The 12,326-nt window shown below is 60.5% G+C and overlaps 1 protein-coding gene across 1 annotated transcript in view; it reads left to right on the top strand.

Moving 5' to 3' along the window:
• Positions 1–12,326, top strand: part of ARIH1 (ariadne RBR E3 ubiquitin protein ligase 1) — a 94,490-nt gene that overhangs the window by 43,781 nt on the left and 38,383 nt on the right. Inside the window, exons 2-3 of the mRNA XM_054169059.1 lie at positions 3,095–3,162; positions 11,644–11,788. Of these exons, the coding sequence (XP_054025034.1) occupies positions 3,095–3,162; positions 11,644–11,788 (213 nt within the window). The remainder of the gene's footprint in view (positions 1–3,094; positions 3,163–11,643; positions 11,789–12,326) is intronic.

Raw genomic sequence — 12,326 nt, 5'->3', positions numbered from 1 at the left:
GCTGTGCCCCCAGGCCCTCGCTCAGCCGGAGGAGCTGTGGCCGGGGGGAGGTGACTGTGGCTCAGAGGAGAAGGGGGCAGCCAGGCCCAGCCTCGGCCTGGGGAGCCTGGGGCCGAGGCTGGGGTGGGATCCTGCCCTGGGTGGCAGGCTTGGCTTTTGGCAGCTCCAGGCTGCAGCTGCAGCTTTGCAGGCCCTGCACGTGGCTGCTGCTTTGTGTCCTACTTCTCAGCGGCTTGGGGAGAGGCTCTGGCTGCCCTGAGCAGCCTCCCCTTGGCTGGCAGATGGCAGAGCTCAGGGAGGCATTCCCAGGCTCCCTGCTGCTGCTGCCCTGCTGGTGCTGAGCCAGCCCAGGGGGCTGGGCTTGGGGAGCTTGTGGTGCTTGTGGGGGGTGTGCTGGGTTGAGGCAGCCCCCTCTCTCCCCACCACGGGCAGGAATAAAACACTCAGACAAACGGATTGCAAAAGTGATGAAAGTTTAAATAGAAAGCAGTGAATGTTACAGAAACCCAAAGCACAGTGACAAAGAAAGATCCCAAAGCAGACCCAGAGGCATCCCATCCCCACCTGAGGGTACACCCGAGACCCTCAGGGCTCCTTCTTCCCCCTCCCTCTGCTGGGCTAGTCTCAGCTGGCCAGGCCTGAGACTGCCCATCCCCCTGTGGCCTTGGGCCCAATCAGGCCCATGGCCGGGAGATCTCTCCCCCAGTTACCAAGTCTCGGAGAGGGAAGGAAAGAGGAAGTGCCAGACTCCGCACTGGATCTTATAGTGGTGCAAAGAATTATGGTAGGAAATACACAATTTCCTGTGTCCATCCCTCTGGGCTGGACTTCTGGACACAGGAAGTGAACCCACCAGGGGGGCACCCAGCTCAAACTGCAACAGGGAGGTGGAGCCAGGTGCTAGGCGCCATTTTCGGAACTCGTCCGAAAACGTCGGGGAAGAGAACAGGGCTGGCCCCGCCGCCGCTCCGAGTGCACGGCCCGAGCCGCCGCCGCCGCTCCGAGCGCACGGCTCGGCCCTCAGCCGCCGCAGCCCGAGTGCACGGCAGGGCTCCAGCCACCTCTACCGCCGCGGTACAGAATCAAAATCGCCTCCACCCCTCGGGCATTCAAACGGCTCCTCCAGAGAAAGCCATAAACGCGTCCCCAGGGCCCTTGAGAACAGCTTTCGAACTGAGTTCCCGTTCGCCCTTCCTGGGTATCGGGAGCCGGGCTCGCCCGCTCTGCCGCGGCTGGCCCTACCCCGCAGCGAGAACGGACCTGACTTTGATCTGCTCGCCGCTGCCCCCTCCGCCACTTCACCCCCTGCCGCTTCTGCCGCTCCGCAGAGAGTAAAGGTGGAGGAGGGGCAGGTCCCGCATTCTTAAGCGATGCCCCAGTTCCGATGGTTAAGAGCCACCCCTGCTTGAAATAGCAGGAGGGGCTCCGTGCCACCGGCCACGCACCAAGTGTCCCCCGGCAATCCACGAGAACTCACACAATCGCCCCAACAACAACAACACTTTGAGCCCCAACTGCCAGAGAACCAGAACGATGCCCAGAACTAAATATAAACTCTCTTTATCTTTTGCAATCCGATCTGCAGAATGCACAATAACAAACTCCTCTCCTGGCTGGCTCGCCCAGAGAGCAGAGAGACAAGCTGGTTTCCATTTTCTTATTTCCTGACTTGTTTGGACTTCTGAATCATCTACATCTGAGTGTAGCCGGAACGGACTATGAACTTTGCTCACGAGCTGTAAATATTGTTTCCGATTGGATGGACAGTGCGAACGACCAATGAAATTGTTTAGAAGGGGTGGAGTGTGGCCGTTTGACGCTGTGCCTTTAAGGAAGGGGCACACTGGCTAAATGTCTGTAAAATATTTTGGTATTCTAAACGAATTTCATTGGTAGGATTGTGGGAGGAGAGATTGGACCCAGGGGAGCTGGGAACTTTCTCTCAGTCTTCCTTCCTTCGCTGTCCCTTTCGGCTGGATCTGCTTCTGGGCTTCTTGCCAAGAGATAAGCACTAACTCACTCCCTGGAACAGGCCTGTCCGCTTCTTCCCCTATCCTGCTAACCATCCTCTGCTACCAAGAATGTGCTGGGTTGAGGCAGCCCCCTCTCTCCCCACCACGGGCAGGAATAAAACACTCAGACAAACGGATTGCAAAAGTGAGGAAAGTTTAAATGGAAAGCAGTGAATGTTACAGAGAACCCAAAGCGCAGTGACAAAGATCCCAAAGCAAACCCAGAGGCATCCCATCCCCACCTGAGGGTACACCCGAGACCCTCAGGGCTCCTTCTTCCCCCTCCCTCTGCTGGGCTAGTCTCAGCTGGCCAGGCCTGAGACTGCCCATCCCCCCATGGCCTTGGGCCTAGCCAGGCCCAAAGCCAGCAGACATCTCCCCCAGTTACCGGCTGGCGGAGGAGGAAGAAAAGAGAGCGTGCTAGACTCCGCACTGGATCTTATAGTGGTGCAAAGAATTATGGTAGGAAATACACAATTTCCTGTGTCCATCCCTCTGGGCTGGACTTCTGGACACAGGAAGTGAACACACCAGGGGGGCACCCAGCTCAAACTGCAACAGGGGGGAAGAGAAGCTGTGTGCTGGGTTCCTTTGCTGCTGGAGCCGAGGCCTGGGCTGGGGATCCAGGCTGAGCAGGGAGAAGCAGCTGTAGAGAAGTGCAAGGCAGCTTTTGTTGCTGACCTTTCTGGGCTGCATCATTGCAGAGGGCCTGAGGGGCTTGGGGCTGCTTCAGGAGCAGCTGAGCGCCGCAGAGGGCCCTGGTGGGACCTCACTGGGGGCACTGTGTCCGGCTCAGGGGCCCCCAGTGCAAGAGAGACGTGGGGCAGCTGGAGAGGCTCCAGAGGAGGCCCCCAGGATGGTCAGGAGGCTGTGGGGACAGGCTGGGGGAGCTGGGGCTGTTCAGCCTGGAGAAGAGAAGGCTCTGCTGAGCCCTGTGGTGTTAGCTGCCGTGAAGGCCTGGCCAGGCTGTCACTGCCACCCTGCTCTCCCTGGGAGCCTGCTGGGAGCCTGCTGGGTGTCCTCCCAGGCTGCTGGGGCAGCCAGCAGAGCCATTCAGTGCTTCTTTCTCTCCCTTTCTCTAGAACCCAGCGACCATCACTCGAATACTGCTCAGCCACTTCAACTGGGACAAAGAGAAGCTGATGGAGAGGTAAGCAGCACCCAGCCCAGCAGCCAGCAGCACATCCTGCTTCACTCCTGGGCCAGATGAATGTGGGAGTGGAGGGAAGCAGCACACTGGGCAAGGGAGCTCCTGTGGAAGCTCTGGGTGTTCCCCCCAGGCTGGGAAAGGCTCCCTGCTTCAGTGGGGTTAATGCCTTGGGCTTCAGAGAGCTGTTTGGAGTTGGCTGCCCCTTGAAGCAAGAGCAAGCTTCCAGTCTGAGCAGGCTCTGCAGCAGGAGCAAGCTCCTGTTCCAGCACGAGGACAAAACCAAAGTATGGGGTCCAGAGGAGGGCACAAAGGAGATCCAAGGGCTGGAGCAGCTCTGCTGGGAGCACAGGCTGAGGGAGCTGAGGGGGTTCAGCTGGAGAAGAGAAGGTCCTGGGGGGACCTTAGAGCTGCCTGGCAGTGCCTGAAGGGAGCCTGCAGGGAGGCTGCAGAGGAACTGCTCCTGAGGGGGTCTGGAGCCAGGCCAAGGGGGAAGGGTTTGGGGCTGAGGCAGAGCAGGGGCAGACTGGAGCTGAGGAAGAAGTTCTTCAGGCTGAGGGTGGTGAGGCTCTGGCACAGGCTGCCCAGGGAGGCTGTGGCTGCCCCTTCCCTGGAGGTGTTCAGGGCAGGTTGGATGAGGCCTGGAGCAGCTGAGTCTAGCTGAGAGCTGTCCCTGCCCATGGCCAGGGGGTCAGAGTGGATCTCTCTTGAGGGCCCTTCCAACCTGAGCCATTCTAGGATCCTCTTCTCTGGTCTGAGCAGCCCCAGCTCTCAGCCTGTCCCCACAGGGGAGGTCCTGCAGCTCTCTCTTGCTTTGCTCAGGGTGGAGCTCCCTCTCCTTGGTTGCCTCTGAGCTCCCTCTCTGTAAGTGCTGGGATGGGAGCCCTTGACTCAGTGGTTTTCTGCTTCTCACCCAAAGCTCCTTCAGGGCAGGCAGAATGTAGCCCCAAATGGAGCTGAGCTGTGGGGCTTCCAGGGGGGGCTGTGAGCCACCTCCATGTGACCCCTTACCCTGCAGGCTTTGGCAGTTCCTTGGCACACACCTCAGCATTTCCAGGGGCCACAGGGAGACCTTTGTGCACAGCCAGTGCAGAGCACTGAGCTTCACTCTCTGGGCTTGCTCCTGTGGGGAGTGCAGAGTGTCAGCCAGCTGCACACCTGCCACAGTCCTGCTGCTGCCTGATGGCAGGAAAATGCTGCCCACATCTTCCCAGGAGCTGGAGCTGCTTCCTGCCACTGGCTCAGCAAGCAGCTTCCACAGAGCCCTCTGCAGGGCTCCTCCTGTGCCCAAAGCAGGAGGCCCAGCCCTGCCCCCTGGGCCTGAGGAGGTTCTGTGATTGTTGCACAGATCAAGGTGGTCACAGAATCAGCCAGGCTGGGAAAGACCTCAGAGTCCAATCTGTTACCTAACACCCAGCACCTCCTGACAACCAAACCCTGGCTCCAAGGGCCACATCCAGTCCCCTCTTGAACACCTCCAGGGATGGGGACTCCACCACCTCCCTGGGCAGCACATCCCCAGAGCCAATTCCTCTTGCTGGGGCCTCCAGCAGCTCTCTGGGCAACCTCTCTCTGCCATCATCCCCATGCTAAAGAGCTGTTTCCTAATGCCCAAGGTGGACATGAGCCAGCACTGTGTGCTGCCAGCCCTGCCCTGGGCTGGTCCCCAGCAGTGTGGGAAGCAGGGGCAGGGAGGGGATTCTGCCCTCTGCTGTGCTCTGCTCAGACCCCCCTGCAGTGCTGGGGCAGCTCTGGAGCCCTCAGCACAGGCAGGGACCTGGTGGAGCAGAGCCAGGGGAGGCCACAGCAGTGCTGGCAGGGCTGGAAGCCCTCTGCTGGGAGCCAGGCTGGGAGTTGGGGTGGTTCAGCCTGGAGAAGAGAAGGCTCCAGGGAGACCTTGTGGTGGCCTTTGAGTGCTTCAAGGGGGATCAGAGAGCTGGGGGCAGTCTCTGAGCAGGGCCTGATGGGACAGGACAAGGGGGGATGGTTTGAACTGAAAGAAGGAGACTCAGACTGGAGAGAAGGAAGTAATTGTTTGTGCTGAGAGCCTGTCCCAGGCTGCCCAGAGAGTGGGAGCTGCAGGTCAGGTCAGTTTGGGGCTCTGAGCAACTTGCTCTAGTTGAGGATGTCCCTGCTGGCTGCAGGAGGTTGGAGAAGTTGGCCTTTGAAGGTCCCTTCCAGCCCAATGAGGATCATGGAATCACAGAACTGTCAGTACTGAGAGGGAGCTCAAGGCTCAGCCAGCCCCAACCCCCTGCCATGGGCAGGGACACCTCACACCACAGCAGGTTGCTCACAGCCACCTCCAGCCTGGCTGCAAACAGCTCCAGGCAGGAGGCTTCCACCACCTCCCTGGGCAGCCTCTCCTTGTGCTGTCTTGTGTCTGGGTTAGGTCATTCTGGGTTTTGCTCTGCTGTCAGGTTCTTCTCTCTCCCTGCTTGAATCCTTTGCTTCTTTGCTCTTCCTTCAAGCTGCTTGCTCCTCCTGCTTAGAATAGAACAGAACAGAATTCACCAGGTTGGAAAAGACCTTGGAGATCATTGAGTCCAACCTCTCCCCAGCACCATCTGAGCAACTCAGCCATGGCACCAAGGGCCTCAGCCAGGCTCTGCCTAAACACCTCCAGGCATGGGGACTCCACCACCTCCCTGGGCAGCACAGCCCAAGGGCCAATCTCTCTGTCTGGGAAGAACTTTCTCCTCACCTCCAGCCTCAACCTCCCCTGGCACAGCTTGAGACTGTGTCCTCTTGTTCTGGGGCTGCTTGCCTGGCAGAAGAGCCCAAGCCCCAGCTGGCTCCAAGCTCCCTGCAGGGAGTTGCAGAGAGCAAGAAGGTCTCCCCTGAGCCTCCTCTCCTGCAGGCTAAGCAAGCCCAGCTCCCTCAGCCTCTCCTGCCAGGGCTGTGCTCCAGACCCCTCCCCAGCCTCCTTGCCCTTCTCTGGACCCCTTCCAGCAGCTCAGCCTCTTTCCTGACTGCAGGAGTTCTCAGAGCCTGGCCCAGGCTGCCCAGGGAGGTGGTTGAAACCCCATCCCTGGGGTGTCTCAGAGCTGTGCAGCTGTGGTGCTGAGGGCTGTGGTTCAGCACCAGCATTGGCAGAGTCAGAGGATGGTTGGGGTGGAGGACCTTGAAGGGTCTTTCCCAGCCCAAACCACTCTAACATTCTGTGGCTCTCAGTATTGTGTTTTCCTCTGTCTTGGGCTGGACAGGAGACCAGGAGGCAGAGCTTGACCACAGACCCTCAGCAGTGAGTGAAGGAACTGCCTGAGCTCAGAACTCTCCTCTTGATTGCCTTCCAGTTTTACTGTGGCTGGTGGCATCTGTCCCTCCTGGGGGCAGCTTTTGGGCTGAAGCTGTCAGGATGAAGAGGCTCAAAAGCCACTGGATGTGTCTTCCCCAGCTCATGTCCTGAGGAGAAGAGCATTTTAGCCTGCAACCAACGACCTGCTGTAGTCCCTGGAGGTGCAGACAAGAGGCAGTGCAGCCCCCAGAGGCGTTTGCCTTGGTGGCCACATGTCACTGCTCCCTCTGAGCAGAGGACAGATGCCAGGATGGGCCTGGAGGCTTGGCTGCCAGCCCAGATTGCCTCTTCCCCTTCCATTCAGGGTCTGGCTCTGCAGGCACCTGGCTGGCTGCTTTCCTTTGGGCAGGTACATGCTCAGTGCTCTTCAGCAGAGGCTTAACAGGTGGGAAACTCTGTGTGGCAGGAGGAGCTCTGCCCCTGCAGCTCTGCTGGCTGCCTGGCATTCACAAATGCTCCTGCACTGAGGTACATAGCCCAAGGGATGCACTAGAGACAGGGTGGGGGATGAAAAAGCTTTGTGTCTTTGATGCTGCCTTGGATAGGGCTGGAGACATCTAGAGAGCTGTGGCTGGGCAGTTAGCAGCAGCAGGAGGGACCTGAGAGGGAAGAAAGGAGTGGACAGCTTCAGAGCCCTGCCAAAAGGCCTTGGTGCAGGAGGGGATGGAGGAGTGGACAGCTTCAGAGCCCTGCCAAAAGGCCTTGGTGCAGGGCTGGGCTTGGTGCTGGGAAGCAGGGAGGAAAGGGCAGAAACTGAAAGGAATTCACTGCTGTGTCTGTGCAGTCCAGAAGTGGAAGAGCAGAGCTGGTGATGAAGAGGATGGGTGCTGGAGAATAGAATAGAATAGAATAGAATAGAATAGAATAGAATAGAATAGAATAGAATAGAATAGAATAGAATAGATCAGGTTGGAAAAGACCTTTGACATCACCAAGTCCAACCTCTCCCCCAGCACCATCTGATCAACTCAGCCATGGCACCAAGGGCCTCAGCCAGGCTCTGCCTAAACACCTCCAGGCATGGGGACTCCACCACCTCCCTGGGCAGCACAGCCCAAGGGCCAATCTCTCTGTCTGGGAAGAATTTCTTCCTCACCTCCAGCCTCAACCTCCCCTGGCACAGCTGCAGACTGTGTCCTCTTGTTCTGGGGCTGCTTGCCTGCCTGGCAGCAGAGCCCAAGCCCCAGCTGGCTCCAAGCTCCCTGCAGGGAGTAGCAGAGAGCAAGAAGGTCTCCCCTGAGCCTCCTCTTCTGCAGGCTAAGCAAGCCCAGCTCCCTCAGCCTCTCCTGCCAGGGCTGTGCTCCAGACCCCTCCCCAGCCTCCTTGCCCTTCTCTGGACACCTTCAAGTCTCTCAATGGCCTTCTGAAACTGAGGAGCCCAGAGCTGGACACAGGACTCCAGGGGTGGCCTAAGCAGTGCTGAGCCCAGGGCACAATGACCTCCCTGCTGCTGCTGGCCACACTCTGCCTGCTGCAGGCCAGGATGCCCTTGGCCTTCTTGGCCCCCTGGGCACACTGCTGGCTCCTCTTCAGCTGCTGTCCACCACTCCCCCCAGGTCCCTCTCTGCCTGGCTGCTCTCAGCCACTCTGTCCCCAGCCTGCAGCACTGCCTGGGGTTGCTGTGGCCAAGGTGCAGCCCCTGGCACTTGGCTGTGTTCAGTCTCCTGCCCTTGGCCTCTGCCCATCTGTGCAGCCTGGCAAGGTCCCTCTGCAGAGCTCTGCTACCCTCTGACAGCTCAACTCCTGCCCCCAGCTTGGTGTCCTCTGCACATCTCCTGCTGCTGGACTCCATCCCCTCCTCCAGATCATCAATACAGATATTGAACAGGCTGGGGCCCAGCACTGCTCCCTGGGGGACACCACTGGTGCCTGGCTGCCAGCTGGCTGTGGCACCATTCACCACCACTCTCTGGGCTCAGCCCCCCAGGTGTCTCTCTTGAGCATGGAGCCCAGCCTGGGTTGGAAGAGAGCACAGCAGCTCTGAGATGCCAGGAGGGCTGGAGTGCTGCTGGTCTGCACTGCAAAGGGAGAAGAGAGCAGAGGGTTTCAAAGGCTTCCAAAGGTGCTGTGCTCCTCCACAGACGACCTGGGGGTATCAAGAAGGCCACCAGCAGCCTGCCCTGGCCCAGTGTGGCCAGCAGGAAGCAGGGAAGTGACTGTGCCCCGCTGCTGGGCACTGGGGAGGGCACACCTTGAGTACTGCCTTGAGCTTTGGCTGCCACAGTGGGCACTGAGCTGCTGGAGTGTGTCCAGACAAGAGTGTGGCTGGTGAGGGGGTTGGAGCAGCTGAGGGAGCTGAGGGTTTAGTGTGGACAAGAGGAGGCTGAGGGAGACCTCAGTGCTCTCTGCAGCTCCCTGAGAGGAGGCTGCAGGGAGCTGGGGGTTGGGCTCTGCTCCCTAATCTCAGGTGACAGAGGGAGGGGAAATGGCCTGGAACTGTGCCAGGGGAGGCTTAGGCTGGAGAGCAGGAACAATGTCTTTGTGGAAAGAGTGGTCAGGGACTGGCAGAGGCTGCCCAGGGAGGCTTAGGTTGGAGTGGAGGAGCAATGTCTCTGCTGCAGAGTGGTCAGGGACTGGCAGAGGCTGCCCAGGGAGGCTTAGGTTGGAGTGGAGGAGCAATGTCTCTGCTGCAGAGTGGTCAGGGACTGACCCAGGGAGGTCCCCAGGCCTGGAGGTGCTCAAGCAAACCACATCTAGGCCAGTGCTCCTGGCAGTTGGGTTACTGCTGGGCTGGATGACCTGAAGATCTTTTGCAACCTTGATGACTCTAAGGACCAAGCAAGCCTTTAGTAGTGCCAGTTGAGGCAAAATCAGCCCCTGGAGCTGGGAAGGGAGTGAGGAGGGGGAGGGGAAAGGCTTGCCAGCAGAGGTGAGAGCCTGGGGGGTGTAAGGCAGGGCTGTGCCTCGGGGTCTGCTCTGGGCATGGTGTGTGCAGAGTGCCTTAGCCCCAGGAGGCAGCAGCAGCCTGGATGGATCATAACATCCCACAATGGTTTGGGTTGGAAAGGACCTTCAGGCTCACCCAGTTCCAACCCCACTGCCATGGGCAGGGGCAGCTCTCAACCAGACCTGGCTGCTGCAGGCCTCACCCAGCCTGGCCTTGCACACCTCCAGGCAGGGGGCAGCCACCCCCTCCCTGGGCAGCCTGTGCCACTGCCTCCCCACCCCCTCTGGGAAACATTTCTTCCTCCTCTCCTGTCTCAGTCTCTGCTGGTCCAGCTCAGAGCCATTGCTCCTCATCCTGGCACTCCAGGCCCTTGGATCAGGTCCTTGCTTGGCTTTCTCACAGACCCCTTTCAGGTCCTGGAAGGCTGCTCCAAGGTCTGCCTGGAGCCTTCTCTTGTCCAGGCTGCTCAGAGGAGCAGCTTTTGCACAGGTCTGGCTGGTGCCAGTGTGAGCTGCACCCTCCAAAGGCTGCCCACCAGGGCTCCCTGGCACTGCCAGGAGTGTGGAGCTGACCCCCAGTGCCAGCACTGAAGTGGCAGCACAGCAGTTGGCTCCCTGGCCAGCCTCACTCCCAGCTGTCTGCTCTCCTCAAAGGGGGTGTCCTGAAGGGGTGGTGCTGCATGTGAGAGCAGGTTGAAGGCTGGGAAGCCTTGGTGGGGTCAGTATTTGCCCAGGAGTCCTAACCAGCCAAGCCCAGCCTGCAGGGGGGCTGTGCTGACCCCTCTTGCTGAAAGTCTCTAGCTGTCCTGAAGGCAAACAAGGGCCCTGAAGTCCTTCAGCTAGCACTGCAGAAGTGGCACAGCCTCCTCTGTGTGCCTCAGTGCCACAACTCCCCACTGCCTTCAGAGCTCCTTGTGCTGAGCTGAAGCCTGCCCCTTGGGCAGCCTCCTGAGCTGCAGCCTTGCCTGTGTGCATGGCTGTGGGGACAGCTGGCTGCTGGAGGGCATCTGGTGCCCTTAAATCAGAGAGTCCTGCAATGGGTTGGGTTGGAAGGGACCTGCAAGATCCCCAGCTCCAAGCCCCCTGCCATGGGCAGGGACCCCTCCCCCCAGCCCAGGCTGCTCAGGGCCTCATCCAGCCTGGCCTAAAACACCTCCAGGCAGGAGGCAGCCACAGCCTCCCTGGGCAGCCTGTGCCAGGGGCTTCCCACCCTCACTGCAAAGAATTTCTTCCTCATCCCCACTCTCAGTCTCCCCTCTCCCAGCTCCAAGCCATTGTTCCTCATCCTGTCCCTCCCAGCCCTTGTCCAAAGTCCTCCCCAGCTCTCCTGGAGCCCCTGCAGGTGCTGGCAGGCTGCTCTGGAGCTGCTGGAGCCTTCTCCAGGCTGCACAGCCCCAGCTCTCTGACCTTTAACTCTTCACCTGGCTGCAGTGTGGTTAGATGTGGGAGCTCTCCCTAGGCAGGTGCCCCCTTCTGTGGGTGGTGGGGTGGGTGAGGAGGGGTGTGGGTGTGTGTGCTGGATTTGGGTGAGGGCTGTGTGTGCAGCTGAGATTAGCTGCTTAATTGCCAGCTTTGATGAGTTCTTCCCAGCTGCTGCAGGAGATGTGCTGGTGGTGGTGTCAGTGGCAGGAGGAGGCTGAGCTGCCTGCTAATGGTTCCTTCAAGTTTAGTCCTCCCTGCCAGGTGGAGGAGCTTGCTGGGAGCCTGTCAGCCAAACCTCTGTCCGGCTCTGGGCTGCCCAGCTCAGGAGGGACAGGGATCTGCTGGAGAGGGTCCCAGGGAGGCTACCAGGATGCTGAAGGGACTGCAGCACTGCCTGGGGAGGAGAGGCTGAGGGCCCTGGGGGTGGTTAGTCTGGAGAGGAGAAGGCTGAGAGGGATCTGATCAATGGCTATCAATAGCTGAGGGCTGGGGGTCAGGAAGGAAGGGACAGAGACAGCCTCTGCTCACTGTGCCCTGGGATAGGCCAAGGGGCAATGGATGGAAACTGCAGCACAGGAGGTTCCACCTCACCAGGAGGAGGAACTCCTGCACTGTGAGGTCCCAGAGCCCTGGAGCAGGCTGCCCAGAGAGGTTGTAGATTCTCCTTCTCTGGAGCCTTTCCAGCCCCATCTGGATGTGTTCCTGTGTGACCTGTGCTGGGTTCTCTGCTCCTGCTCTGGCAGGGGCTTGGACTTGGGGGTCTCCAGGGGTCCCTTCCAACCCCTACCCTCCTGTGAGCCTGTGCAAGCTCCCAGATGGAGTCTGCCAGGTGGCCCCGAGGGAGGTGGCTAAGGCTTGGTGCTGTGTGTGCCCTGCAGGTACTTTGATGGCAACCTGGAGAAGCTCTTTGCCGAGTGCCACGTCATCAACCCCAGCAAGAAGTCCCGGACGCGCCAGATGAACACCCGCTCCTCAGCCCAGGACATGCCCTGCCAGATCTGCTATCTCAACTACCCCAACTCGGTGAGTCCCTGCCAGCCAGCCTGCCTGGGCCTGCCTGGGCCTGCCTGGCCCTGCCTGGCCCTGCCTGGGCCCTGCCTGGGCCTGCCTGGCCCTGCCTGGCCCTGCCTGGGCCTGCCTGGGCCTGCCTGGGCCTCCCTGGGCCCTGCCTGGCTCCTGCCTGGGCCTGCCTGGGCCTGCCTGGCCCTGCCTGGGCCTGCCTGGGCCTCCCTGGGCCCTGCCTGGGCCCTGCCTGGCCCTGCCTGGCTCCTGCCTGGGCCCTGCCTGGCCCTGCCTGGGCCCTGCCTGGGCCTGCCTGGGCCCTGCCTGGCCCTGCCTGGCTCCTGCCTGGGCCCTGCCTGGCCCTGCCTGGGCCCTGCCTGGGCCTGCCTGGGCCTGCCTGGGCCCTGCCTGGGCCTGCCTGGGCCTGCCTGGGCCCTGCCTGGGCCCTGCCTGGGCCTGCCTGGGCCTGCCTGGGCCCTGCCTGGCTCCTGCCTGGCTCCTGCCTGGGCCCTGCCTGGCCCTGCTCCCCAGCCCAGCTGGCAGCACAGCCTGGGGGCGT

Source organism: Dryobates pubescens, chromosome 17 (genome assembly GCF_014839835.1).
Source record: "Dryobates pubescens isolate bDryPub1 chromosome 17, bDryPub1.pri, whole genome shotgun sequence".
Taxonomy (NCBI): domain Eukaryota; kingdom Metazoa; phylum Chordata; class Aves; order Piciformes; family Picidae; genus Dryobates; species Dryobates pubescens.
This window is presented reverse-complemented; position numbering and strand designations above follow the sequence as displayed.